The sequence below is a fragment of the Sander vitreus genome, chromosome 16, assembly GCF_031162955.1.
Source record: "Sander vitreus isolate 19-12246 chromosome 16, sanVit1, whole genome shotgun sequence".
In the NCBI taxonomy this organism is placed as follows: Eukaryota; Metazoa; Chordata; class Actinopteri; order Perciformes; family Percidae; genus Sander; species Sander vitreus.
In genome coordinates this window covers 13,285,748-13,313,716 of record NC_135870.1, presented here as the reverse complement: position 1 = coordinate 13,313,716, position 27,969 = coordinate 13,285,748, and the positions used below count along the sequence as shown (strand labels likewise).

General features: G+C 39.8%; 1 protein-coding gene across 1 annotated transcript; it reads right to left on the bottom strand.

The window, feature by feature from the left end:
* Positions 1-209: 209 nt before the first annotated feature.
* fubp3 (far upstream element (FUSE) binding protein 3) lies at positions 210-25,335 on the bottom strand. The gene is made up of 19 exons (XM_078271223.1): positions 25,212-25,335; positions 15,574-15,685; positions 11,028-11,061; positions 10,207-10,256; positions 9,980-10,051; positions 9,409-9,466; positions 9,028-9,190; positions 8,206-8,304; positions 7,888-7,992; positions 7,664-7,766; positions 7,069-7,169; positions 6,644-6,776; positions 2,973-3,133; positions 2,639-2,712; positions 2,431-2,507; positions 1,982-2,038; positions 1,652-1,702; positions 1,378-1,505; positions 210-835 (listed from the first exon to the last, which is right to left on the bottom strand). The coding sequence occupies exons 1-19, from the start codon at positions 25,308-25,310 to the stop codon at positions 827-829; spliced, it is 1,686 nt and encodes a 561-aa protein (XP_078127349.1). The 5' UTR covers positions 25,311-25,335; the 3' UTR covers positions 210-826.
* Positions 25,336-27,969: the final 2,634 nt, after the last annotated feature.

Sequence of the window (27,969 nt, the reverse complement as noted above, 5' to 3'; positions counted from 1 at the left end):
AGATTTACAAGGTAGCAAAGGCAAAAAAGCTATTTGCAACATCCCCCTAAATCCTATCATACCAGATAATTATAATAAATTATCCATGACATTTCCATTTAAAAAAAAAACAAAACAAAAAAAAAAACATCTTAAAACTACAAGTTAAAAGTCTGTCAAAATATTAGAGAATCCATCTTTGTTTCAAAAGTGAAATAAGATATTGCACCTAAACCAGAGTACAATAAAATGACAATGAAAAACAGCATACAATGCACAACAGGGATTCAATTAGAACTATTGCCACTGGCTGACATTAATCCATGTTTTTAAACTTGTAACAAAAATACATTTCCTGTAACAAAACATCACAGTTTCATTTCACTGAATTATGTAAAAGAAAACATTTTAACACACCCTTTTAAACATCTTATGACATCGGACAAATGGTATTCAAGACTGCTAAGCACATAATCATGGTTTCATTTCAACATAACTAGAAAAAATAGATCATATTGCCTTTTGAAATGTTACAACTCTTGGGTTCATTTTGGCGGTACAATCTGAGTCAAAGACAGGAAAACATAGAAAAACAAGCAGCTCTCTCAAGTCCAAAAAGGGATCCCCGATACTGTCTATCCAAAATAACAGTGTACACAAGCATTTAGTAACAAATAACTGTTCCTGATTTTTTAGAAATATTACTTTATCATATAAGTCATTCTACAGCTAGTGTTTCTCACTAAGAAAAAAAGTCTTCAAGGCGTTGCAAATCTAGAACCCCCTCTGTTAAAAAAGGGTTGTTTTCATCCTCAGTGATTCAAGTCTTTCACCTGGGCGTCTTCTCTTAATGATCCTGGAGAATAAAACCAGTTTGTCACCATTTCTCACAATATCTCCCACATCACAGCTGATTCATTCCACTGACATTTGTTTGGAGTTTAAAAGGAAAAGTCTGGTGATATTTTCACATTTTCATATGGTCAACAAATCCAATAAGTAAGTGTGCCATAGAGCTCCAATGTTGCCCAAAAACTATTAAAGACACATCAATGAGCCACACTTAGGGACTTACGGATTCTGTGAAAAGCAGCAAATCCGGACCTAGCAAATGTTTGGCACTTTTGTTTGAAAATTACTTTGATTAAGTGATTATCAAAAGTAGTTGCCGATTCATTTTCTGTCGATCAACTAACCCGTTGCATCTCTACTCGTTTATCTTCAGCAGGAACCAATGGTCTTAGAGCGGAGAGCCAAAGTCAGAAAGTACTGAGAAACAGACTAACATTATTTGGTCTTTCATGGGATTTGCTGACAAAAAGAAAAAATACCAGCCTTACCTTGATTGATCTGTACTGTGAACAAAGCTGTGTAAACATTGAGGCAGTTGGTTCTCACCTGAAGGCCCGGGGCTTGTGTCTGCTGTGCGCCCTGGTTGAAGTAGGCCATTGGCTGTCTGTAGAAGTCAACCCAGGCGTTGTAGTCAGGATTAGAGGTCTGCTGAGATGCAGGGCCAGCTGTCTGGCCTGAAGAAGAGGGGAGGAAAAAAAACAACAAAAAACAGTAAATAACAGTACAGCAGGAATCAAGAACATGAAGTCACATCTGTATCTTTGAGTTTAAACTTCAAATCAGTTTGTTTTTATAATAAAATACTTCCACAAATACTCACCCCAAGCTTTGTTGTATTCAGGAGCAGTGCTCTGAGCTTGGTTTTGCTGACCTGAAAACAAACAGAAGAGTTTCAATTTTGTCATTTTTACAATACAAATCTTAAATACAGCTTTTCCCTTCTGACTTTTCTTAAACTGTTTTAGTGACCAGGGTTTTACACGAAAGCAGGATTTATGCTCATAATCTTTCCAACATGGTAAATAAATCCATGATTTCATCAGGCTTGTGTGAACAAACAATGAAATCTACATACAAAGAATTAAATTCAAACTTCTATGGAACACGATTGTAGAATAAAGTGGACATTAAAACAAAATATGTCTCTTACCTAGCTTTTTATAATACTGCTCCCAGTCCATCTGGCCCGTCTGGGATCCATTGTGACCTGAAACCAGACACAGATAACACCACTAGAGTTACAGAGAGTGGGCTTTGCTTTTCCTATTTTTGCTCTCATCCGTTTCCTAATGATTTCCATCGACAGCCAATTTAAAATCTGTCCGTATAGGAAAGAGGTGGTTACCCACAGGGAGTGTGACCATCTCACCCCAGCCCGCTGAAGACTTTGAATACACTGCAGCACCACAAAACTCCCTGGCCGTGCTTACAGAGCCAAATTTATGTGCAACAAAATTAATTTTGTTTACATATTTTTTGTTCTCTCATCGACCAAAATTATCTTGCTGGGAAAGGATCAGATTTCTTAATTTTTTTTGCATTTTTATATTACAATCTAGTTATGTAGCTTTAGCAGCTACAAGAGTTCATGCTACTTACTGTGGTCCTGTTGGCCTTGAGGCTGCCATATTTGAAAAGTTGTGCCCCATCCTCCTGGCATGAACGTCTGAGCCCCACTTATGCAAAATAAACAAACAATTCAATGTGAGCAATAAACTTGACAATTAGTGTCTACTGAAGACACTGTATTACACTTTATCAGTATGTGTTTGACTTGTAATACATAAAAATGTGACATGAGGCTTACTGTTGAGGAGGAGTGGTTGGTCCTTGGTTGTAGGGATTCATACCGAAGCTGCTGTTGCCCCCTATTCCTGGGCCCTAGAGCAGAGAAAGAGAAGAGGAGGCGAGTGAGAGACCACACTTGTGTTTAAAAGGGAGCCAACAGGCAAGGTCAGAGGGCAGGGCCAGGCGCTGATGCACTCCATTAAGTCCATTTGATGGATTCTTTATGTTTAACCTCTGGTGACATCCTGCTGGCCACCAGGACTACAGAAGCCCAGCAGCTCTCCACATTGACATGTGCACTCATGAATATCAGGCCAGACAATAGTGTTTTGGGACCGAGCCAGACCACCTACCCCAATTCTCTCATCGATCAGCTGGCGGGCCTTTTCCAACTGCTGTGGGGTGCCTCGGATGGAGAAGATGCGCACGTTGGGGTCCGTGTTGGGCGGTGGGTTTCTCTGTAGCTCCACATGGGCACGAGACTGCTCTTTGATGTTCTTGATGGTTTCTCCACCTGGAAAAGAAGCAAGAAATAAGGAATATTTAAATAGGGCTGCAACAAATTTTTATTTTTATTGATTCAGCTGCAGACTATTTTCTCGGTCTAAGATGTATGAAAATACAGAAAAGTTATCCAAGAGCCCAAGGTGACGTCCTCAAATTTTTTGTCTTGACTGACCAACTATCCAAAACTTTGGTCAACTATGACAAAAGACGCAGTACAACAACAAATCCTCACATTTAAGAATCAGGAACTGGTGAAAATGGCAAATTTTCTTCCAATCGACTTTTGCGTGGGATTTCCCCCTTCCTGGTCTATATATCCCTGCCTCTGCTGAATTATCTTTAGCCCCGGTGTGGACAAAATGTTGAAGTTATTAAAGCTATATGGGTTTTTTTTTTTGACAATGCCACGAGGACAGGAGACACGCCCCGTTCGTAGACAAAGGAGACCTTGCAGGTTCTCTGCTGTCCGCAGACGTAGGAAAGTTGTCCAATGCAGACTTTCTGTAACCATACAAATGTCTCGAGTTGTCCGAAGACGTGAAAGTCATTGTCTGATTTTTTCCCCCATCCATCCCATATGATATGAATGCAGCATTAAGCCAGACTTCCTTTCACTGGAATCACACAGACTCACTTATAGTGCTACCTTATCAAGACTCTGGCTTGTGTCTCACCACATATCTACCAGTCTGTGGTAACATCCATGCAAATCAGGAAACAAAAGGAGACATCTCCTGCACACCTCCCCCTCTGCTGCATCACATGCCAGCTTCCCGACGTGTGGGGAGAGCAATTACACCAGCAGGGAAAAATTAAACATCGCTAGCAGGAGAAAAGGGCCAAAATTGAAGCGTATCCTCCTTTTGGGATATCGTTTGTCTCTTTTACCCTTTTCATTCTTGACTCTGTGTTGTCCTCTGTGATGAGAGGAGGGAGTAAACGGGGGGCATATAGATGCCACCCCCCTCCACAATACCCATCTGAACGAAAAAGGCTGAGGGTGCTTCCCGGGGGGACACCAGGGCTGTCCCAACATCAATTACACATTTGTTCACTTGTGGCTGACACTCGAATGACCCTGGCTGACCTCCGAATGAAAACGCTCATCAAAAACCTCTCCTCCTCCCGTAGCCTATTCCTTGCTGCCAACAGACTGCACATGGGCCATTAACCCATTGTCAACCAAATGAAACTTCTGCCTTAATGAAGCCATTATGAGCTCTTCTAGTCAGACAGCAGAGAGCAATGAAGACCCTGACTATTCATTTCATGGACTGGGCTGTAGTGAGGGCAGATAATACGGGCCTTATTAATGAGACTGGTTTAGTGAGCTGGAGAAAAGGAGGGGATACAAAAGTGCAACTGGTGACTCCATTCAAGTCAAAGCCAATGGACTGGTTAGCTGCTGGTGGGGAAGAAACTCTCAGGCCTCAAGGGAAAACAACATTACCAGAATGTGTAACTCATGAATGTACCAATATGACATCAGCTTTACATCAGAATAGGGGTGTGCAGTAGTGGTTGAAATCATTGTTGAAGAGTATTTTTCATAATATCAATATATATCAGTAAAGACATGTTAAGTACCCTCGACCGTGAGAGAATTAGGTTTGACCTCAAGGATAAATTTGGTTCCCCTCCATTGTTTTTTTTAGATAAACTCAAATAACTCTATAGCAGATGGACCTAAAGAAAAAGTCTAGTTTGTATACATTTCACTGTGTTAATAAGGTGCTCTTATAAGCTCGCTCTGCCTTGTACCCTTTTGATTAATCGTCAATCCACCCATCTATCCACTTATCCTTTAGAGGGTTGCAGGGGGCTGGAGCAAATCCCAGCTGTCATTGGGCGAGGGGCGGGGTACACCCTGGACAGGTCGCCAGTCAATCATAGGGCTGACACAGGAAGGAAAACCATTCATGCTCACATTTACACCTACGGGCGGTTATTAGTCACCAATCTACTTAACCTGCATGTTTCTAAAAACTGTTGGAGCAAAACCAAAGAAAAGCCACGCATGCACAGAGAAAAACTTCACAATTCAGGGTTCCATCTGTTGCCCAAGTACACTTCAACATTTGGACAGGAGGAGTTGGGGATTGAACTACCAACCCAACATTTAATTTTGTCCCAACTTGCAGTATATTCTCTTTGCATGTCAGTTTATGTTTAACATTGCAAGATCATTTAGTCACTTAGCTCCAATTTTTCAGTAGTAATGGAAGAAAGAAAATGTACCCATCTAAAGGGATAGATCAGTACAGATATGTGAGAAATCAAGTTTAGCTAATGTTACAGCTAAGACAATTTTTTTTAAGTCATCAAGGGTATAGTGTAGAAGTTCATTCTTGACCTTAGAAGCAGTAGTTTGACAAAGAAATCTATGTTCCAAACTACTACTACTGCACTCTACTATCCACTTTTTCCAGAGCTTTCAAGAACATTTCAACTTTCAACTGAGCAAACTCCATCCACTGTGAGATGTGACCTAAAGCCCTGGAAAACCTAGTAAGTGAACCTTTGAGTTTACTCACATATTTTTAGGTCAAAATTCATGTGTGAAGTTAAAGGATGCTTGTCACGGCTCTTGCACTGGTGGGTGGCTTGATTCATCAAGCTGTGTGTGTCTGTGTGTGTGTGTGTGTGTGTAGGGGGTCAAAACAGAGGGGCAATGGGCTGCATATGGCATCGTAAAGATATTAATCACCGCACCCTTTAAGGGACGGCTGACAGCACCCAGACCCACCGCCATCTCCACCATATTCGCCCACTTCATATGCTAATGCACAGAAAGGGGACGCAACGCCCAGGTTTATTTGTTTCCCTCGCACCACTACATGCACAAAAGACACTTGACATTTCTATTGCCATGTTTTTATCTTAGGTAAAGAGGCCCACTCCGAACCCACCCACAATTGCGCGCACACACACACACTCTTTCCAATGCAATGGTCAATGACTTTTAAATAGCTGGCAATAGAGTGGGCATGAATAGCCAATAAGCTAATTCCTCCTATTCATTCCCTCGCTGCACTCTATTGGGCTGAAAGACCCTCATTAGATGCCAGGCAGCCTTCCACATGATTGAGGGCTGTTATTATGCACCTTTAACAATTAATGTCACATTACACGCATTATCCCCGTCATTAAGCCCTTAGTGAAGCCAATGAATGCCACTTGTGCTGTATACATGAGCCCTGGAGAGAGAATAGAAGGGTGGTCAGTCACCCCCTTCTTCTCATCAGTTTCACGCAGCGGCAGAACACCAAACAGCATTCAGTTATTAAAAGGGAAAAGGCAATCTGGTGAGTGGGATATACTCTTATGAAGACTGTTCATATTCTCTTTGTAATATTTTTCTTAGACTTTCTTTCTTGTGCAGGCGCACACCACTTCCCGGCAACTTTTAAGTGAGCAAAAAAGCCTTAGCTATACATACAAAGCACAAACAAAACCGTTCAGTAAAGTGCTTATAGCAACATGTGTTTAAATCAACTAATAAAAACATGTTGCTTACCTTTGCCAATCACTAGTCCACACTTGTCAGCAGGTACTGCATATGTCACCTCCTGCAGACCTCCAGAGCCTCCCATGTTAGACTCACTTCGCCCTCGACGTCCCATCACACCTCCTCCAAACCCATCTCGCTCCTACAGGAAGGGAACCAGGGCTTTTTAAAAACAGTTTTCTGGAAAGGTTTAAGGCTCCCTAAATTGCTTCCAATTCAGACATTTTCATTTAACCATGGCACTTTCCTTTGAATCCATAAAAAAAAAAACATATATATATATACATATACATATACATATATATATATATATATACATATATCATATACATATATATATATATATATATATATATATATATATATATATATAATAATTTCCAAATAAAAACTAATTAAGTGGAGTGATTAAGGGACAAAGCAGAAACACAAACCTGAGCAGTTTGAACCAGTTCATTGATGAGGTGGACCGCATGGTGGCAGTGGTCGGGCTGACCCATCACCTGGGCAACCCTGTCAGGACTGACTCCATCATCTGGACGACAAATACAAGGGACACAAAAGGTCTTTAACGGCTCTAAGATATCATACATTTTTACAGTACTTTTGAGTGCTTTAAATACAAGTCATTAAGTAAAGGAGCAAAAGGCTGGTGATATTTCTATAGTTGCTTGCAGGTTTGGATTTTACAGCTCGAAAGAGTTGTGAATTAGGAAAAAATTTGAAGGAAAAAACGCTGAATTGAATTATTGGACTGGAATAAATATCTGTCCAATGAATTCTGATGATTGTAAAGCTGCCTGGAGCTCAATCACTCAACATTTTATATCAGCCTTCAAGTACTCAGATTGCCACCAAGACAGACGAGGCAAGGTCAAACTTGTTTCTATTCCCAAACAAACGACACATCTGTTTTTTGTGCACGATACATGCTGTTGCGTTTCACGATTAACAGGATAACCAGCTTTAGCGATTACACATTTCTACTTTACTTAATTGCTTACATTAGGTTGTGTTTTATCTTCTTACCTTGTTTAAACTGGATCCTGACCCCTGCATCATTCTGAATCTTCTTGATCATCTCTCCGTTCCTGCCGATGATGATGCCGACAGCAAATCTGGGCACAACCACCTGGACGACGACAGACAGAAGAGTTCAGAAAAGATTACAAATATTCTTTTATGTAGATTAATAAAATTACATTATCTTAAATGTACAGCATTTAAAAAGCAGGGGGAAAAAAATGACTTACATCCAGACTGCTTCCCCCCATTTTGGATCCAAAGTCTGCCCTTCCAACCCTGAAGTCTCCTTGGTCCTTGTCCCGGATGAGCTTAACCACAAGTTCACGGGCTTGCTTTAAAGTAGATTGAAAGTCACATCAAAATATTTATTTAAAAGAAGCATTTTAACAAAAGAATGTGAAGCATAACAAATGTCTAGCTGAAATTCTCAAAAAAAACAAACAAGGTTTCCAAATGTTTGAGTGGAACACTGAAGGCATAAAATGTGTAAAATTGAGTGTAAACTGGAAAGCTAGCTGTACACTCTGAGCTCCTCTTAGACCGACCTGCACTTTGTGGGGATCCCCAGTGATTCTCAGGGGCTTGTCTGCCCCAGTGGGCATGGGGTCATCCTGAATCATGATCATCTGCACTCCTGTTCTCTCCTGCAGGGGTATAATCAGACAGAGGCAGAAAACACACACCAAAGAGTTAACTGGGGCCCAAAAAACTATTCACTCTATTCTGCAACATCTCAAAGAACAGGTTTTATTTTTGATGTAATCTTCGCCACCTAGACCAGAAGGTGAATACCTATGGAGGATGTGAAATTATGTTAAATCTTAGTGTGTGGGGTGAGGAGCCAACTAAAGGTGTACAAAGCCGCAACTGGGCAGATACAGGTATATTTTATAGAATTGTACTGTTTGGTCCACCTCAGCCGAGGGAAATAAACCTGTTATATCTCATCTCTTATTAGAGCACGACACAAAACATTTAAACATTCTCGTAGCAGCTTCTCATTTTCGGATCAGGCTTAAAAAGACGTGATCTTGATATCCCTAGAGCTCACCCCTGCAAACACAGACACAGTAAGTAGACCATAAATTACACCAAAACCATATTTTCTGATCTTCTTATCTGACTCCCTGATTTATTCAAATACAGATAAAAGAACCGGGTCCTTACTACTTTGTAGCTGGTTCCAATTCAGAACAAGGTTTCATCAGCTGACAATTGTAGAGCTGTGTATAGCGCAGTCTGCATGTCAACAATGATGGTGCATCAAATGTTTAACAGAAAGAATAAGGGCAGACTAGAAAAGTACGGTTGTCAAATGCACAATTTTACTGTAACTGCTATACATTCAGTGCGGTCTACTACCAGACCTGCAGTTGTTTGATGGTCTCTCCTCCTTTGCCGATGACAAGGCCGACTTTGTTGGCGGGGATAAGAATCTGTTGGATTGAACTGTTGCCATCCATGTCACCGTGGAAGCCTGGACCATACCGACACTGCTCCACAATCTCACTTAACAGCCTCTTGGCCTGACTGTGGAGGTGGAGCAAGAAATACATTTGTCACCACAGTTACAGACTATAAACAAAAACACTTGTGTCAGTTTCCTTTGTCAAATTTGAAAGAGGTGTTCAGGTGATTCAGTGAATGATTAGGGGAGATGTGAAAAGAGATTTGAGTTCATGCCCTCCGTGTCACAACAATAGGGCACACTTTCAGTAAATCTGTCAAAGTTGAAAGGTGAGACTTACTCAATGTTCTCTGGGCTCCCAGTCAGTGTGCAGGGCCTGTCCAACATGCCTCCACTTTCTGTAACAAAATAAAAATATACTACAGATTTAGATACACAAGAATATGTAGTCAACAGTATACTTAAATGCTTTAACACACAAACTTGATGTGAGTGATGTTATCTTGGCTGTTGGTATCAAAAGGGGAAAATATAAGGAGGTTTTATGCACCCAGTAGAACCCCATAGTAGGGGGATGTTTGTTTTACTTTTATTTAGACGGGTAATATCATTGACACATGCAGTATAATTCTCAAGAGAGACTTGTCATGTCATGAAATTTCAAAAGTGGGAATAGTAAAAAGTATGAAAGTCTTTGTGATAATTTACTATTGCCAAACATGCCTGCACATTCAGAGAAATACAATCAGTCTTTAAAAAGGCCCCGGATTCTACTGCCAATTTCAGTTTGTGGTTAATGCCTCATTAAAACATGTTTCTGGCCTCTAAGGAGACAATGGATTTCTTTAAAATTCACACTTAAAATCAAGCAGAAACAGAGGGCTTAGATCATGTGTTTAGTTAGAATTTACCTGAAGCAATCTGGATCTTACAACCTGATTCCATCTGAATTCTTGAGATCTGCTCTCCTCCTTTTCCAATGACTACAGAAGAGGGGGAGAGAAAAGGCCAGTTTTTAAGCCTTTTTGAATTTAGACAGGGGCCTTAAGCAGTGACCCAAAAACTGAGTAGAATGTCAATACTGATGATTACATGTTAAACATGAATACAGACTATAATAAACTGAAGGGCTACTTACTGAATCCCACCATCTTATCAGGCACTTTGAAGTCTTCTGTAGCAAGAGCCCTAGGAGAGATTAGGACATGATCAATAACTCTGGCTGATCAATGGAAATAAAAGCAAGAAACATCTAAAAATAACTTTTCTCTAAACCAACTTGTGCACTAGGGCTGCAACTAATGGTTAGATTAATTATTTCATGTAGCGTTTGTCTATAAAATGTCAGTAATATTTAAAAATGAGCCCAGGTTGAGTTATTCAGATTGCTTTTTTATGTTGAAATCTAAAACCGAGAGATATTGAGTTTACTATCATTTAAGAAGACAAAAACCAGCAAATATCCACATTCCCTTTAACAGATCAAAATTGTTGCCTATTTACCGTTCATTAACTTATTGACTTACAATTTCAGCTCTAGAAAATTTGACAAATATTTAAGCAAAAATGCCAAACATTTGCTGGTTCCAGCTTCTCAAGTGTTTTTTTGATGATTTTTATCATAGTAAAATATTTTCATTTGGGACTGTTGGATGGACAAAGTAAGTGATTTGAATGTCAACTTGTACTCTGTTGCACTATACACTATAATCGTTTTTTAAAAGATAAGATGGGTTTTTTTTAACATTTATTCTGACATTTCATAGATATACATTTTGATGTCTGATCAAGGAAATAGTCTGCAAATGAAAAGCAAGTTAATTGCAAAAAATTAGGCTGTTAGGTAAAATACAGAATACGTGATCTCAAAAGTACTTAACTGAGGCACAGAGTAAATACTAGGAATACATCCAAGTGCATTAAAATGAACAGAAACTGAAATGAGTTTGCTCTGCTCACCTTTGATGTACCATTGCACCAAGGTGGTTCCCTACTGAGAAAAGTGAGAGGAAAGCAAATGAATTAACATGTGAGAAATGATCTGAGATCATGATTTAAAAAATATTTGAAATATCTGTGAAAGTGACGAAGCAGCAAAAATGAAAAACAATGAGTGGGCTGAAGGGGACAGGAGCAGATGGATATGGTCCTGCCAATCCTTTGTGTTCGTGTCTGACCCACAGCGGGGGGCTTTCACCAGCATGGTAATCAGGCTGGTGAGTGTTTGAGTGAGTGTTTCAATCAGAGCCGTTCAGAAAAGAGAGGCAGCAGCCAGGTCAGTGGCTGCTGGTCCCGAATTGGATTTTGACAGGTAGCACCAAGCAAGGGTCCTGCAGGGTCAGTGGAGGATGTGGTGCCACGGACACCCGAGTTAATATCTAGCAACTTGAAATCAATTTTATGGTCGTTTGAACTGATTTCACTTCTTCTGGAAATGCACCAGGGTTAACGCTTAAGAATGGTACAACTATGAATATAAAACAGGAGGTGTACAACATTCATACAGGGACAAGACCCTAAAATAAAATGGGAATGCCTCGAGTCCATTTGTATACTTGTACATTTGATAACTAAATGCTGAGAGCTAACTGCAGCACTACAACATTCTGTTATTTCCCCTATATTCCGGGACAACCTTGAAAAGAGAAAAACTGAGGACAAATTGTTGCAAACAACAGTGCATCAACAAACCTAAACCAGAATGGCATATAATTTATCTAGCCATGCATTCCGGGCTGAACTATCATACAAACAACTGTGACAAGATAAGAGGAGGACAGGATAAATGACTAGTGTTTCCACTTTATGGATATGAAATGGATCAAATCTTTATGTGTGACACTTTTTTCACTACACTGCAGTATCAGATACTTTTACTTATTACTCCATACAAACACAAAAACACAAAACCATGGCTGTCAATTCAGATTGCATTTGTTGTGGTTTATTATCCCTCACTAAAAGGTAAAGTTAAGCTTAAAAAGGTGCCTTGTGGAGTCGCTGACCACTAGTAACGCTATTGATCAATGTTTTAATGCGTTTATTTTTTATCTCAGGTAGGTACACGAGGATGCACATGCATACAGACAAGCAAGTGGGCGACACATTTTTGCCAATGGTTTCATACTTCCAGATCCAGATATTCCTGATCTACAGATAGGGGTAATGCACAAACAAACAGCAATGCACCTGCAAAGGCAGGAAAGAGGACTGCTAGCAAGTAAATGAATCTAAACTTTGCAAATTTAGAAAAAAAGAACACAGCTTTGCAAATATTTTATGAGCAAATAAATGCACACAGCACTTTCTTTGGCGAGTTAACACTGAATTTAAACAAACTTTTACAAAAGATAATCCACATACTACTTAAGTCAAACTGCATTATTATTTAAAGGGACAAACACGTTTATTATATGGGGAAGACTAGCTGTTTGGCATACTTTTCCCACTCTTGTACAATCCTCAAACTGATTTGTTATTTAATTTAGTTCATAGGTATGATTGCAAGTAGGAAAGTTTTCTTAGAACAAAAAATTTTTTTTTACCAGCAACACGGTGACAGTCCTCACTGAAGAAATGTTTTCATAAGCCAAATATTTGTAATTATTGTTATGTTGTATATTTTATGCACATTTTACTAATTTTATTGACTTTACTCAAAATCGTGAGAAATTTGTGAGAATGTATGAAAAGGTCAATAAATTATGAGATGAGCCACGTTCAGACCATTGGCCATTAAAAGTTGAGGCCGGCTCAACTTTTGCCAGCTATGACTACTGTAAAAAGAATGATAAACTACTGTGCAGTGTTTTGGCATCTGATAATCCTTCCAGAGTCGTTTTCAGTCTAAATGTCCGTTATTGTCTAGTAATATCATTTTACTGTTTGGGCTTACATGAATAAATTAACACGACGACACGTGCAAAAAACAAATGTATGGTCTGTCAAGTGGTCGCCAAAAGGAATTTCCTTCTTCATAAAATATTGTATCAAATACAAAGGTTACTTAGTAGATACCTCTTAATGCCTCCAAGTTTCTATTAAGCTTTTCCCCTCATTGTACTCGGCCACACAATGTGCCAGTGGGGGCCTCAATTTAGGTTAGGCCTGTGTGTAATATTTGTATGAAATACTTGAAAATAGTTATGATTAATAACCCAATTATATCATATATAGTATGGTTAATCCTAGTATGGTTACATGTGCAAGACATTTTCACAACTTTATAGTAGCTTGGTTCAAGACCTCCGTTTCAATGGCTGCATGTCAGATTTCTGTTCTGAATGAAATAGGTGTGGTTTTGTGCTCAGCGTGCTGTTTCCACAACCAATCAGAATTTTGTAGGCAAGATTAAGAAAGGGTTGTCATCTTCATCTGCCAGAGCCAGAAAAATAGCTGTGATTATGACCAAGTGAGGCTGAGATTGACCAAGGGTGTTTCTCAATCTCAAGAATGCAAAGAACGGACTTGTGTTCTTGGGGAGAACGTTCTTGCCGGTTGTTCTTGGAAGAATGAACCCGCAAGTTCACAAGCACAGAAAACGCCGTTAACAGTTTGAGACGATGCCTTCTTGCTGTTATTGCTCAACACCCCCAGCACAGAGGCTACCTGCAAGGCTCCAAAATAACAGCTAGAAATAAAAACCACTTTGTATTAAAACAAGAAAACCTCATAATGTTACAACTATTGCAATAATATTGAAAAATAAAACTAATTGAGCTTTAATTTTATTGTTTAGCTCAAACACCCCTTACTTATTCAAAAGAGTGGAACGCGATCCCTACTATTATTAGTGTATAAGTTTAAGTCAGTTTAAATTAAAAAAATAAGTAGGCATATGCACTGGCGTGTCCTATGTGTTCCTATTAGTGTTATGTGGAATTATCATTTCTATATTATTGTAGTGCACTGTATATGCCCAGGGACAACCGATGGAAATTAGCAATTCAAATTATAAAAGGTTGGTGTCTCCCCTTTAGTCTACGTAACATGTCATAGCACGTTACCACTTTATGTACAACTGTTAATTTATCATACAGACTGAAACTCAACTTCTAATAAATCAGAAAACAAATACATCAAAAGAATATGAACTAAATACTAAATCTAATGTATAGCCTATGGCATAATTTAAACAAGTCTCCCGAAAAGAAACGGGTATCTCTCTCTCCCCCTCCTCTGCACTGTGTGTGTGTGTGTGTGTGTGTGTGTGTGTGTGTGTGTGTGTGTGTGTGTGCGCGCGCGCGCTTGTGGAGTTTAACTCCGAAAAGACAGTTAACCACAGGTTCCCATTAATCTTATGATGGACGTGTTGTGATATTTAAACAAACGATCAGTCAACGGCGAAATAAAAGCCTCTGATTTACGGGACAGGTCTAAAAGACCTCCGGCTTACAGCGGGGTCTCTGAGCGTGACTGTCCGAACAACGAGCTAGCGGCCTCGGCAGGCGCAAGCTGGCGGCCGCGTCACTTTATGGAGCTCCGAAAACTCGTCAATTCGGCAAAGATTTTCACAAGACTGCCTATATTCGAAATCTAATCCATTCATTTCTCCACCTAAAATGTTCTCAGAAGTGAATTTAGTGATGAATAAGATGGCGAAAATTGTTAAAATTGTCCTGTTTTTGGGCTGTCTATGTACCGGAAACCCGACCATCATTGAATGCCGAAATGAATGTTGGGATACGGGTGCTGCGAAGTTCATACAAGTTACCAACCAATGCATCCTTGGTAAAATGGGCGTGTCAAGAACATTTCCGGGAATCTTAACTGTTCTTGGTGAAATGCGAACTTGTGTGTTGGGACAGTACTTTGGCAACACGAGATGACGTTTCACAGGGACACAAGAACACAAGTCAATAGAAGAACACAGATTGAGAAACGCCCCAAGTGTGACCAAGCGTGGCTGAGATTCCAGCTCTACAGGTTGAATGTTAAGTTACAGAAATAAACTTAAACTTGGCATATTTCTTTAATTTACATGAAACATTTAATAATAAAAAAAAAAAGGTAATTGCTCCAAACAACCACTGCTGTAGATTTTGTGTCTGAAAACTGAAAATTATACTGGTAGACATGTCACTTGCTACTGATTGATTAGGGCAAAATAACAACCTTTCCCAAACAGAAATGGCAACATGTCAGATTGGATAACGAAGTGAAACGAGGGTGGTTGGAGCAAAACCTATAAAAATAAATAAAAAAAACGCACAGTTTGAACAGTCAGAAGACGGCCACTTTTCTACAGTGAGGGATTAAACATTGAGAGCTTTTATGTAGCAAAATGGTGTTTTCACGAAGGTGCCCACATACATGTTATGCAGGATAAAAGCTAAAGCAGCAGAGTGTGGTTTGAGTATTTAAATATACCAGAATATTCTGTAGACATGCACCCATGATTCTTCTTTAACGGAGCCTCCCAGCAAAAGTATTTGACACTATTGTACTTGTATAACCGGAATGACAAACATCTTGAATCTTGTATGCGTGTATACTGAAAGCTTACCTCCATTGTCTAGTGAACGTTTTTGGCCTCCAAAACCGTAGAGAGAGGGGTCTATGACTGGAGGGGAACTGTTCATGTTGGGCATCTGGTCTCCTCCCATCTTGGCTGCCATCTGGAGACACATAACCGTAAGACAGATGGAATAAGGGTGAAAAGTGGATATGCGATGAAGTTTTCTTATCTCTTTGAACATACATTTCTTTTCCAAGACAACCCTTCATGAAAAGGACAAATTCGCACTTTTCTTCTTGCTAAAAGCATCAAGTTTGCTGTAAAGTTGGGCCTTGACAAAGTCATCTGTTGCAGAGTGCCATTTATTTGTCAGCAGCTGAAAACTGCACTTTGTACATTACTACAGCAGCTTGAAGCAGTCTGCTACAGTTCTTGTTGAGACTACTGACGCTGGTGCTTTCCTTGAAACATCCGTCATGTGCCAGCTCTCACTAACTAAACTCATTTTGTTATGCTTTCACTGACAAATGACACAGATCACCACAGCACATGTCAATTCCTCAACAGGACTGGATTTGCCAGTAGATGAGTTGCCAGAAAGTTACGACAGGTATGACTGCTACCTAAAACAATGACACAAAAAAAAAAAAAAAAAATTCTAAAACTATATTTATAAAAATAAATAAAAATTAAAATCAAGTGTAGGCTAGGGATGGGCGATATGGCCTAAAATCCATATACATTGCAGCCTCTTGCGATAACGATATATAAATTATAATAGAACCATTTCAGAACAGGTTACATAGACGAAAAGGAAAGCCAAACTGCTAAATGTATTATTTTTTTTATTTTTTATTTTTTAAAAGAGACAGAAACGTAGTATGTAGCTTTGAGAACATTTATTGTGCAAAACTAATTATACAACTTAGGTCAAGTCGTTGGTTCTTAAATGCCACCCAAGATGCAGAGAACAGGAAAAACTGGTGTCTTCTTAGTTAAGGAACAGACACTGTACTGAAAATACTTTCAGTATTAGGCAAAGATGGACAGATACTTTAAAGCACCCATATTATGCTCATTTTCAGGTTCATAATTGTATTTTAAGGTTGTAACAGAATAGGTTTACATGGTTTAATTTTCAAAAAACATTGTTGTTGTACTGCACCGCTCTCCCTCACTGCTGCAGATCCTCTTTTCACCTGGTCTCTGTTTTAGCTACAGAGTGAGACCTCTTTTCTTCTTCTGTACCATCTTTGATTGCACTCGCACATGTGCAGTAGCTCAGATGTAGATCATGTCAGCTAGCTAGCTCCATAGACAGTAAAAGAAAAGCTGTTTCTCCAACTTCGGTCAGTTACAAGGCAGGATTAGTGGGGAGACTTCTAAATGAGGGCGCACATGTAAGTAGTTCTTTTGTAGATTATGGTGAACTTGTGTGTTGTTGTTGCAGTGCTTTACTATTGAGAACGAGGTAGCATGCTAGCGTTAGTATTAGCGTTAGCATGCTAATGCTACGAGCTAATGGTTGCAGTTAGCAAGCTCGTTTCCGTGCCGATTTTGAACAGCTCACCCGGAGACTGAAGGCAGGACACATTCAGAAACCATATCTCACTCAAAACAGCATGGATGGATTTTTTTCAAAGTTTGTATGCGTGTGGAAGCACCAGAGACACAAAAGAACACCCCAAATCCCAGAAAAAAAGTGTTTTTTCATAATATGGGCACTTTAAATAAAAACATATTTCAAACAAAGTTTCTTACCTGCAGCCTAATGTAACTCATTTTGGTTTTAAACATTTTGTTCTCTTAATGAAATGAAAACTGGTGTCTTGTTAATAAAGGAACAGATACTGTGAAATAGGGAAATACTTCCAGTATTAGGCATGGCTATTTTAAATAAAGAAAATTCTTCCAAGTGTAGTGCACAGATACTTCAAATGAAAACATAAAGTGCAAAATGAAAGCACAATATTTTTTTTAATAAAAAGAAGATACTTCCAGTATAAGACACATATTAGAGGTCGACCGATTTTTGGCTTTTTTTTTTTTTTTTTACATAGTCGGCATCGGCCAATATCCCAGTATATCAAGCAAATTAATAGGCAGGCGCATCTGCGGGCAGCCTAGTGTTAAAAACATGAATAGGTGACATTTTTTACAGCGCACCCAGATCAGCTGCCTCCAGCCCCTCCCCTCGTGAATTCTTGCGTCTTGTTGTGTCTCGCACAGTCACTTCAAGCACATATCGGCCAAAATAAATCGGCAGCATTTATTAGCCATCGGCTGACCCTGATTTCTAAAGATTGGCATCGGCCAGAGAAAACCCATATCGGTCGACCTCTAGCACATATACATCAACTAAAGAAAATGTTTCAAGTATAAAAGTTTCTTTATAGTAGTGCCATGCCATAGACAGTAAAAAGTGCAACACGCGCGCACACACACACATTATAATCGTTAACGAAAACGAAATAACGAAAACTAGGTGGGAAAAAACTGTTAACTGAAACAAAAATAAAAACGAGGCATTACAAAAAAACAAACTGTAATGTCCGTTTGCAAAACTAACTAAAATAATCGAGTAAAGGTCCTTAGTTTTCGTCTTTGTCGATCTCTCATAGAGCAAATAACGTTATATCTCTCCGACCATGACATTTCCCGTAGACATGTATAGTTTCAGACTGGGAATCCAGAAATTCCGACATTCCACGTCAAATTGAACAACATGTCCGTGGCTCCGTGCCTCTCGCCTGGCATCATAGCAGTACCGAAAGTCGAAAGAAATCGGCAGTCCTATTTGATTATGACGGTGTCAGATAAAAGCGCCTTGCAGTGGAAGGTGGTAAAATATGTGGTCAATTTATTACAGGGAAAAATCCCACGAATTTGAAAGTACATTTGAGAAGCACACACAAGCTAGGAGGCTAACCTAGCTTACCTTAACAAGGTAAAGGAGAATGCAAAGCCCCCTTTCCCCGAAGCTAACCCCGGTTACGTTACGGGCATGGATGTATGGATACAGGGCCAGGCAGCATGACAGAGAACACTACAGGAGGGCTTTCACTGGCGACCTGACAGCTGCTGGTTAGTAAATACGCAGGAGCACCAAAAGCGGGAGGAAGCATGGGTTAATATGTGGATTGATACTGGGATGTCTACACAACTGTGTGACTCGATTGACTTCAAGTTGAAAACACCTGTTGAGGTCTTCTTTAGTCTGTTGGTTATTTAGGTTTTTTTTCCTGGAACACATCACTTACACATACTGCGTCTTGTGTAGACTGTTTACATATTTATGACCATATGTAGGCTACATTTTATGTACTGGTGTTATTGTTGAATACATTGTGAATACATATTTCTAAAATTGTATGTTGTTTTTGTTGAGTTATTATTACACAATACTTTTTCTGATCTTTTTGAATCCCGACAAATAACCCACTAGCAAATCCGCTTTAAAAACCTAATTAAAACTAAACTGAATTTGAAAACAAAAAGTCAAAACGAAATAAAAACGTGCAAAAAATGCAAAACTATAATAACCTTGACACACACACACACACGATTCCAATCGTCCATTACATAGTGAATTGTGAGGCTGATGAAAGGCTCCATGGTACGGCTCGACCACAGGTCCGTTATATCAGCTTAAATCTGAACCAAGTCCAACAAGAGCACCGGTCTTTTTCACCAGCTCCTCCGTCAGCCATGTTTACTCAAGATGACGATGATGTGTAACAGCCGGGCCCTGTTGCAGCTTGTGGCTCTAAATTTCGCGGGTAGATTGCGTCATCAACATGCATTATCGCAATAGTGCAATATAATTAAAATCTCTATCGTAGGCCAATTTTGTATCGTTTATATCGCATATCGTTTCTATCGAACTATTCTAGTGTAGGCTGTCGATTCTGTTTTAAGAAGCAGTAGGAGGGTATGTAGCTGTGCAAAGGTAAATAAGAGAAAAGAGATAAGGGATGGCCAAATCACACAGTTTCCATCAGAATAAAAAAAAAAAAAGAAAAAAAAGACTGACCTTAACAACGGCAGTACTAACTTACCCTAGTCATATCATGCAAGAACCATATTATTAAACCTTTAGTCAGCGTTTACTTTTGAGGAACAATCGATACGCAATTAGGCCAGGGAACAGTCACTGGCCTGTACATGTCTGGCCACCGCAGACACACATTGTTTCTCCTATAGTGATGAAAGCATCCAATCCTCGCATATGAATTCAAGAAGAGTGCACTCATTTACATTACAGCTTAGCTAAAAACCCATCTATGTCTACTTTCAAAAACATCAACTTTCCAACCTAAAAGTAGATACTCGTCTTCTGCAGTGATGGACATTTAAATCTTCAGTTACGCTGCATGAAGCGCCAACAGCATTTTCCACCACCCGATAATCTGCCACCTCTGCTTCCATACAAAAGTATAGTATTTCAGAAAATTACACAAAATTGACATCTGTGCCTGACCAGAATTTCTTTCACAATATGAAAATATAGTGACGGCAATTAAGAGTCTTCCATCAGCTTCAGGGATGATTATCTACTTCGGAGCCCACCAGTGGAAGTGAGAGGGGTGAAATGGAAATAAGGAGGTAGAAAAGAAAGCAGGTGTGGGGTTGCAGTTCCATCAAAATCAATCAAAATCCATCAGCATACACTAAGTTTATTCTGAACACTAAAGGCCTTTACACACTGGGGGCATTTTTTTTGTGCAATTAATTTGCACGGCAGTACTTTCACACAGAACAATATTACGCGGCGATAAAGCAACGTCATTTTTTCCGAAACAAGGTACATTTTTCTGAGCTTTCGCGACACGAATGAAGACATCTACCAAATCATGCCATATTACGATATCCAAAATCTAAGACGATATCTAGTCTCATATCACTCTATTTAAAAGCATCATGACAGACACTGATGGACAGTGACATGTACATGTCATGTTTGTATCTAGGTGTATTTAAAATTTGTCTAAAAAAGGTAGCTATATTTCCCAATTTACTGATGAGCATTATCAATGAGCATAATTAATGATGAGCATTAATGAGCATAAACTCTATCTGTTATAAAAAGATATTTGTGCACATTTGATTATTGTATGAATTATGGCTTGAAACATGCAGGGACACTATTCGTTCATATCTAGGTTATAATCGACATCGGTGAAAGCTCAACTGGTAGCTGTATGACTAAAGTCCAATTTACACACTTAACAGCAGTCAGTGGTATACTAATCTTTTATTACAGCTCTACTTTTGACAATGGTAGCCAAACTAGAGTGACCATCTCTATTATAGCCACCACCTGAAACTAAGCAATATCAGGTAAACCGGAGAGCAGAAAACTGCAGATTGTATTTTAAATTATATTTGTTCTGTTTATTTTCCAGGCAGCAATGGAAAAATCCAAGTGTGCTCAACAGGAGGAGTGGAGGGGGGCTTATTTGAACAGATGACGTTACATTACATGGCTTTACTCCAACGCTGCCTGTTATGGTGCAGACACACCAAGCAGACGGCAAAGAACTAGTGGCGACGAAGGCCAACTGTGGCATCCCCCCCCTCACGACGCCTGCGTTTTGGCAAAAAAAGTTTCACTTGAACACACCACAAAGATTACAATTGAAGGCCAACTAGCATGTACGTTCAACGCCTGCGTGAGGGGAAATACCTCTCCATGGCAGCAGTCAGCAGTAATGTATTTGTCATTCAAAAAACGTAAACCGGATATAGAAATCATTCCTATGATACATATAACAAAACAGCATTTGCTCTCCTGAATCAGCCAGCAGCAGCACAGAGCCAACGGTCCCTCTGCTTCACTCCCCGTCACGACGACGGCAAACAACGGAGATCAGCATTGCAGAATTTTTGGCACCCCCCAAAGAGGTTTTATCCAGTCCCAAATGAGAATCACTAGTGCCAAAATGATATGAATTGAGAAATAATTCAAATCCTTAATAGCAGTTTACTAACGAGCAGAACATAAACTTAAATAGAAGCGCTTATTCTCAGTTTTACCGTCCAACGTCGACGCTGTGCGGGACTTCCCCGATGATTTTACCAGTAGTATTTACATTTTTAAGCCGTTTTGTTAACTGGAGTTTCATTTACCCAAGCAAATTGTCAAAAATGACAGGCACATGCATAGATTTCTGTCAAATATGTCAACACAGACTCATGCTTGCTGTCTTGCGTAGTCACCCCCCCCCCCCCAAAGGCTCTTGCTGAGTCAGGAAAAACCCTGGAGATAGTTAGCCAGATTGTTGTTCTCCTGGGCTGTCATTTGTTCTCTCGACATAGAAATCTCCCTGCGGTGGGGAAGTGGAAGTACCAACAGACCGCTGCGGCCGGAAGGCTAGTTAGCTACAGCGTTTCACATACATAGGTTCTACTTGGGGCAGCCCGACCAGGTAGGTTGATAGGTTTTTTCTCTTTTTTAAACCAATGTTTGACCTAAATATTTTCTGTTTATACAGTACCGCCGACAGCGACTACATATCAGTTTCCAGCAAAACAGAGTGAAAGCAGAAAAAGCAGAAAATCCACGTTATAGGGGTTGTGACGAGACAGTCTGCTCACGAGACGAGATTTTAACACTATTTTAAAGAAAACTTAAAATGATGAAATATGACTGGAAAAATAGTATTTTATTGAATCGAAAGTCAGTCACAAAATGAAAAATTAGCACTGTGAAAGGTTTTGCCACAAATTCAAATGGCTTCTCTCCTGTCTAACTTCTTCAGACCTAATAACTGTGGTGTCCCTCTCCTCCCAAACCCATCCCTACAACCTATTAAATCAAATTATTCATTTCTTACACTGCACTGTGTTTGTGTGTGTGTGTATGTGTGTGTCGGAGCTGAGCCCCGCTCTCTGTGAAATATGCAGAGAGGACAGAGAAGCTCACGCTTACGTGCTCTGACTTACCGATATTTGGAACTGATTGATTTATGCATTGGTCCTCGGTAGTACCGACGTAATTCTGCACTTGTGTATTATGTACTGATATCGTGAGACAACTTTTAACCTTGACGAGAAATATCAACGTTTAAATCTTGTGAGATCTCGTGGGACGAGACGTTCAGAGAACTTTAACAGCGGTGGGACGAGATCTCGCAATACTCAATACTATTGAATCGCAATACTTCTAGAATCGCAATGAATGAAAATCGCAAAACAAACCAAATCGGCACCCATGTATCGTGACAGAATCAAATTGAGACAAAAGCATATCGTCCCAGCCCTAATAGGGTAGATAAAAATCCGTAGATAAAATCCAAAATATTTTTTTCCCCCCTAATCAACAATGTAATTTGTTAGCACACAGACCAGCGGCCTCCAGCCCCTCCCCCTCGTAAAGTGGCACGTTACGTGCATGACACAGCGTCAGCGGTTCACTTCAGACTCAGAGGCTAACGTTAACGTCAGTAGTAGAAGCATATGCTGCTAGTGGCATTTTGGCATTTGGCTAACTGTACTGATAAACCATAGAAACACTTCAGCCACACTGCTGTGAAAGCTCCCTGAACGTCATTTATAAGTCTGATTGTTCACCCTCTCTGCAGCAGTCTGCTCTGATCGTAATAATGGAGTTAACTGGAGCTAACCGCTAACCGGAGAGAATCATTGCTAACCGGGCCTTCAGTTCCCGTTCTCTCCGTGCCCGTACCTATTAACCGTATAGATGCACTCAAGCCCGAATAAAACCCGTCATTTTATTAAGTTGGCTGAAGAAATCTGTTCAGATGAGATCTTAATGAGTGCAACACAGACATGTATGGTACAAAACAGCGTGTTTAACGCTATTAAGACCCCCAAAATACAGATTAAAACACTAAGAGGAGTTAGGAGGAGACATGCCGTGAGTGTTGCGATTTATAAATACATGTAACTTTCTGTATGGATCATAGTATGGTTTTAAGGTGAAGCTGTTAATACATATAATATTTCCGCTCTGGGTAACGTCAATCGGGTATTGTATCTGCTGAATCATAACATTTATTTGACAAACCAACCAGATTTAATTGACAAAGCACATCATAGGCCACACTTCATCTGTCTCATCTTCTAGTCTGGTTAATATGTAAATAAAATGGTTCATAAACCTTTGACTAGTCTATTACTAAACCCAGCCATCACACGCTGCACTGTCCCATCCTGCGCTACTCACCACCACAAGTTAAATTATCAAACTTTGGGAAACACTGTAGCTAGCTTGCTAATTCCACCAAACATGCCTCCATGATACACTGGTTACAGAAAATGAGCTGAACAAAGTTGTCACTCATCTGGCCATAGCAATGTGCTTTCCTACCATGTGAGAAGAGTGTGCGAATGAAACATTGTTAAATTTTACTTATGTAGTGGGGGCCCCGCCGGCTGGCTAGTTAACTTGCTTGGGGGATCAGTTCTCAGTCTAGCACCAACCACGGTACAGAAAGACAGAGGGGTCTACAGTCTTTTAATTAAGTGTTATGGTATAGGACATAATTGTATCTTTATTTTGTAATGTGTAGGTATGTAGATCTATTAAAAGACATGTCTATGTTGAACTAAATATACCTACATACATAGTTATGTATCGTTATCTCGTACTTTTGCCCTATTATGGACATAATGTGCGAAAAATAGATATTCCAATAGTTCGAACCTTTTGACAACCCTATGTTTATTGGATTGATCAGGTAAGATGGAAAATTACAAGAGCCTTCTGTGTGTGCCTTATAATACATCATACATGTTGTGTGCCCTCTCTGACTTCAGTTTGCGTGCTTCTTCTCGTGCACTATTCACTTTAGCTGAACAGCCAATCACATTGATTCCTCTCACCGACTTAACATGTTGAATCAGCCGGAAAAAAGCCGACAAGGGGCCGGCGGTGAGTGACACATCGCAAAAACTAGGGCGACGGACGTTTACCGGCCGACGATCTTCTTGGTGTGTCAGCACCTTTAGGACACACATTACCACATACGCTAGCTAGCTAACACAAGCTCTACTAGCTAGCTTATTCACATTTATTATTATAAGATTAAAAAAACGCTATAAGTTTTATAAACAATCTTACTAAGTTAAAGAAGGGAAATAGGAGAGTCTAAACGTAGTACTACATGTGATCACTGATTAAGCTCTCAGTCGAGTCTTTAACCGGGGCAACAGCCGGTTATAGTAAAGCTAACTTTATGACAGCGTGTCAGGCAGCTCTGTGGTTCAGGATTCATGTCTAAACTAAATGTTAGCTTTAGTCACATTGCGGGTCAAACAGCAGGGTATCAAACTTGTGATAGTAAGTTAGCAAGCTAAGCTAACTGCAACTTCTGTGGCTTGACAACAGGTTGCAGTGTGTCGACTTAACTTACTAAAGTTACACAAACTTCGACATTATAAGAGGCCTTCGTGTTTCGCGTCAAACATGGTTTATGTGGTCGTTTTGGCAGCTTTGACACGGTTACTTCACGCGTCTTCTGTCTCGTGTAAACTCTAATCTGTCCTCTCAGCTATGCTGCCTCGGCTACTTAACGTTAGCTTGCTAGCTTGCTGGGTACATGAGGAGTGTTTGTAGTAGGGGGTCCGGGGTGCCCCGACCAAAGTACCGCCCTGCTCCGCATGCAAACACGCTGTTTGTGGTCCGAAAGCACTACACTTGTGTTCGCTGAAGAGCATTTTACCTGTCTGACCCGGCGTATCGTGTCTGCGAAGTCATCTTTCGTTCCGGGCTGAGCCACCGAGGCCTGTCCCTGAACCAGCTCCGCCATCATCATCATCATCCGCCTCGGCAGCTGAGAGCCACACTTAAAACAGCACACGTGCCAAGCCAAAGCTCCGCGAGCCAGATGATCTCGCGAGTTGATCGAAAACCACAGATGTAGGCAAGGAAAACACATTAACCATGACTAAAGAGGATATTTTTTTTTATTTTTGTACCATATAACATACGAAATGTATGTGTATATATATATATATACTACTGTACCATATAAAAATATATACATACATATACACATACATACATATACACATACATACATATATACATATATGTATATATATATATTTATATATATGTGTATATGTATGTATATATGTTTATATGGTACAGTATACTGCACATACAATAATTCAACTACACTACAGTTTGAACAAAAGCCAAACATTGCCATATACTTACACATCAGATGTGTAAGTAGGTATTTTGAAATACTGACAACTGAAGTCATGTATTTTTGTATGTGTAAATATACTCGGCCAATTAAGTTTATTCTGATATAATTAGGCCTATACTAAATTTGCTTAATTTCCAGCATTGAAATATAGTAATTGAAATACTGTTGAAACAACAAATCAGCTATAGATCAGCAGCAGGCCTTGCTCAAGGAATCTATGGCAGAGAGGGTGCCATGTTGAGAAAAACAGAGCTCACTGACATACAGTACATCTTACAGTCCCCTCTCCAGAGCCCCATAGATGTTTTAAACTGACTTTTGCTATTTATAGTCCTGACATTGCAAGCTGTCTTGTTAGAATAAAAACTAAAAATCCCATCTGACGCAACAAAATGAACACTGAGGAATATTGATTTTCTTCCTTGCTGCACATGTGGTAACATCTATTGTTGCACATCTGGAAAATGCCAGCAGCCAGACAGAAGAAAGTAAAATTGCTGCAAATTTTCTAACTGTTTATGCAAAACAGTTCCTGCTCCATAAATTGTATCCAAACCTCAATGAGCAAAATCCGACCAGTAAGGACTAAAATGAATGTGTGGTCCAGCAGAGTTAGAAACCGTTTAAGTGTTTGTGAGTGTCTGATAAAGCTTTTCTTCAGGATGAATGCATTAAGATACTTTTCTTATTGATGTACAGTGGTGCATACTACCTACTGATATTACAGTAAGGGCTCAAATATGTCAGATCTCTAATGTCCAAAAATAAAATTTAAAAACATGAAACAGCATAAGCAATAAGAGGAAATGCTGAGACTTATAATAAATCAGATAACATATGTGCTGTTTCTTTACACCTAAATAACCGTCTCCCTCTATGGTTACACATATGCAACATGCTCATGCAGCTGCTTGAACAGGGATGATTGACCTCGAACTTGAGACAAACAGATTGGCGTGCTGCGTCTTATAGACATTTGTACAGATATCATTTTCCCTTCCCTGTCAGCCCCTGGGCATGTTATCACCTCCAAAAAAGAAGCAGGGAAATTAAATGGGAGCTGAAGGCTGTTCCCAGACCAGCACCTCTAAATGAAGACCTCTAATTTAGCATGACTGAAGTATGATCTTGGCCCTGCTAACATATTGCTGCCATGTGCTGTCCAATGTATTCAAGGTGGCTGGGAAATGATTTTAGGGCTCTGGTATCAAAGGGTAAGTCAGGTGGTGGTCGTCATATACAGCCAAACGATGCATGGGCATGGACGCAAGAACACACGCACGCACGCACACACGCACACACGCACACACACACACAAAACACATAGATAGTTGTTATTAATTCAGGCCCCATCGGGTAAGATAAAGGCAGTTAAAGCAGATGTGGGTCTCTGGCATCCTGCCAATCAAGCAGCAATCAAACTGGAACTGAGTTAGTGTTGATCAAGTCTGTGTGTGTGTGTGTGTGTGTGTGTGTGTGTGTGTGTGTGTGTGTGTGTGTGTGTGTGTGTGTACACGCGTGCATGTGTGTGAAGCTGTGGTTACCGTAGCAGGCTGATCATGTGTCACACAAACATAGCTTCCTCCCTGTCATTGTCTTGCAGAGAATACGCTCTTGTTCCCAGGGTTCACTGTCGTCAACAGAGTGCGTCTCTTTAGGAAAGCATTTGGTCTCTCAAGGATAAAAAGTTAAAGAAATCATCAATGTTTGCTGAGTAATTGATCCACTTTTCTTTTCATTTCAATGAAGTGTATAAGAAAATGTGATGTTTTTGTGGTCAGGCAAGTGGAATACATGACTAGCTGGACAACCGAGCATTTAGAAAAAAGAAACATCAATATTGGCACACTTACTCCTTTTTACTGAGCTTTTACCTCCTCCTTTCTCTTCCTCAATTTTAAAAGAACGGGCCATATGAAACTGTAATTGCTTTATAATTGCCACGGTTCTGCTATGGGCGTACATTTCTAAAGGCAGGATACAAGAAACGGATAGTGTTTCATCCAGAGACCTCTGATGTATCCCTGCACAGCTTTCATTCATGAACAAATTGTTCATGCAGAGGGAAGCAGTGAATACAAATGTAGTGGCTCTAACATATTCATACTTGATATATTTGAAAAACACATTCGACAAAATACAAGCCAAATCTGAATCGTTTAAATAATTTCTAAAAATTCACTTTTAAGCCGTTTCCTAAATTTTAACTACGTTTTTAACCTGTTTCGGTTTTATTTTTTGTATCATCCTAAGTAGCCTATTT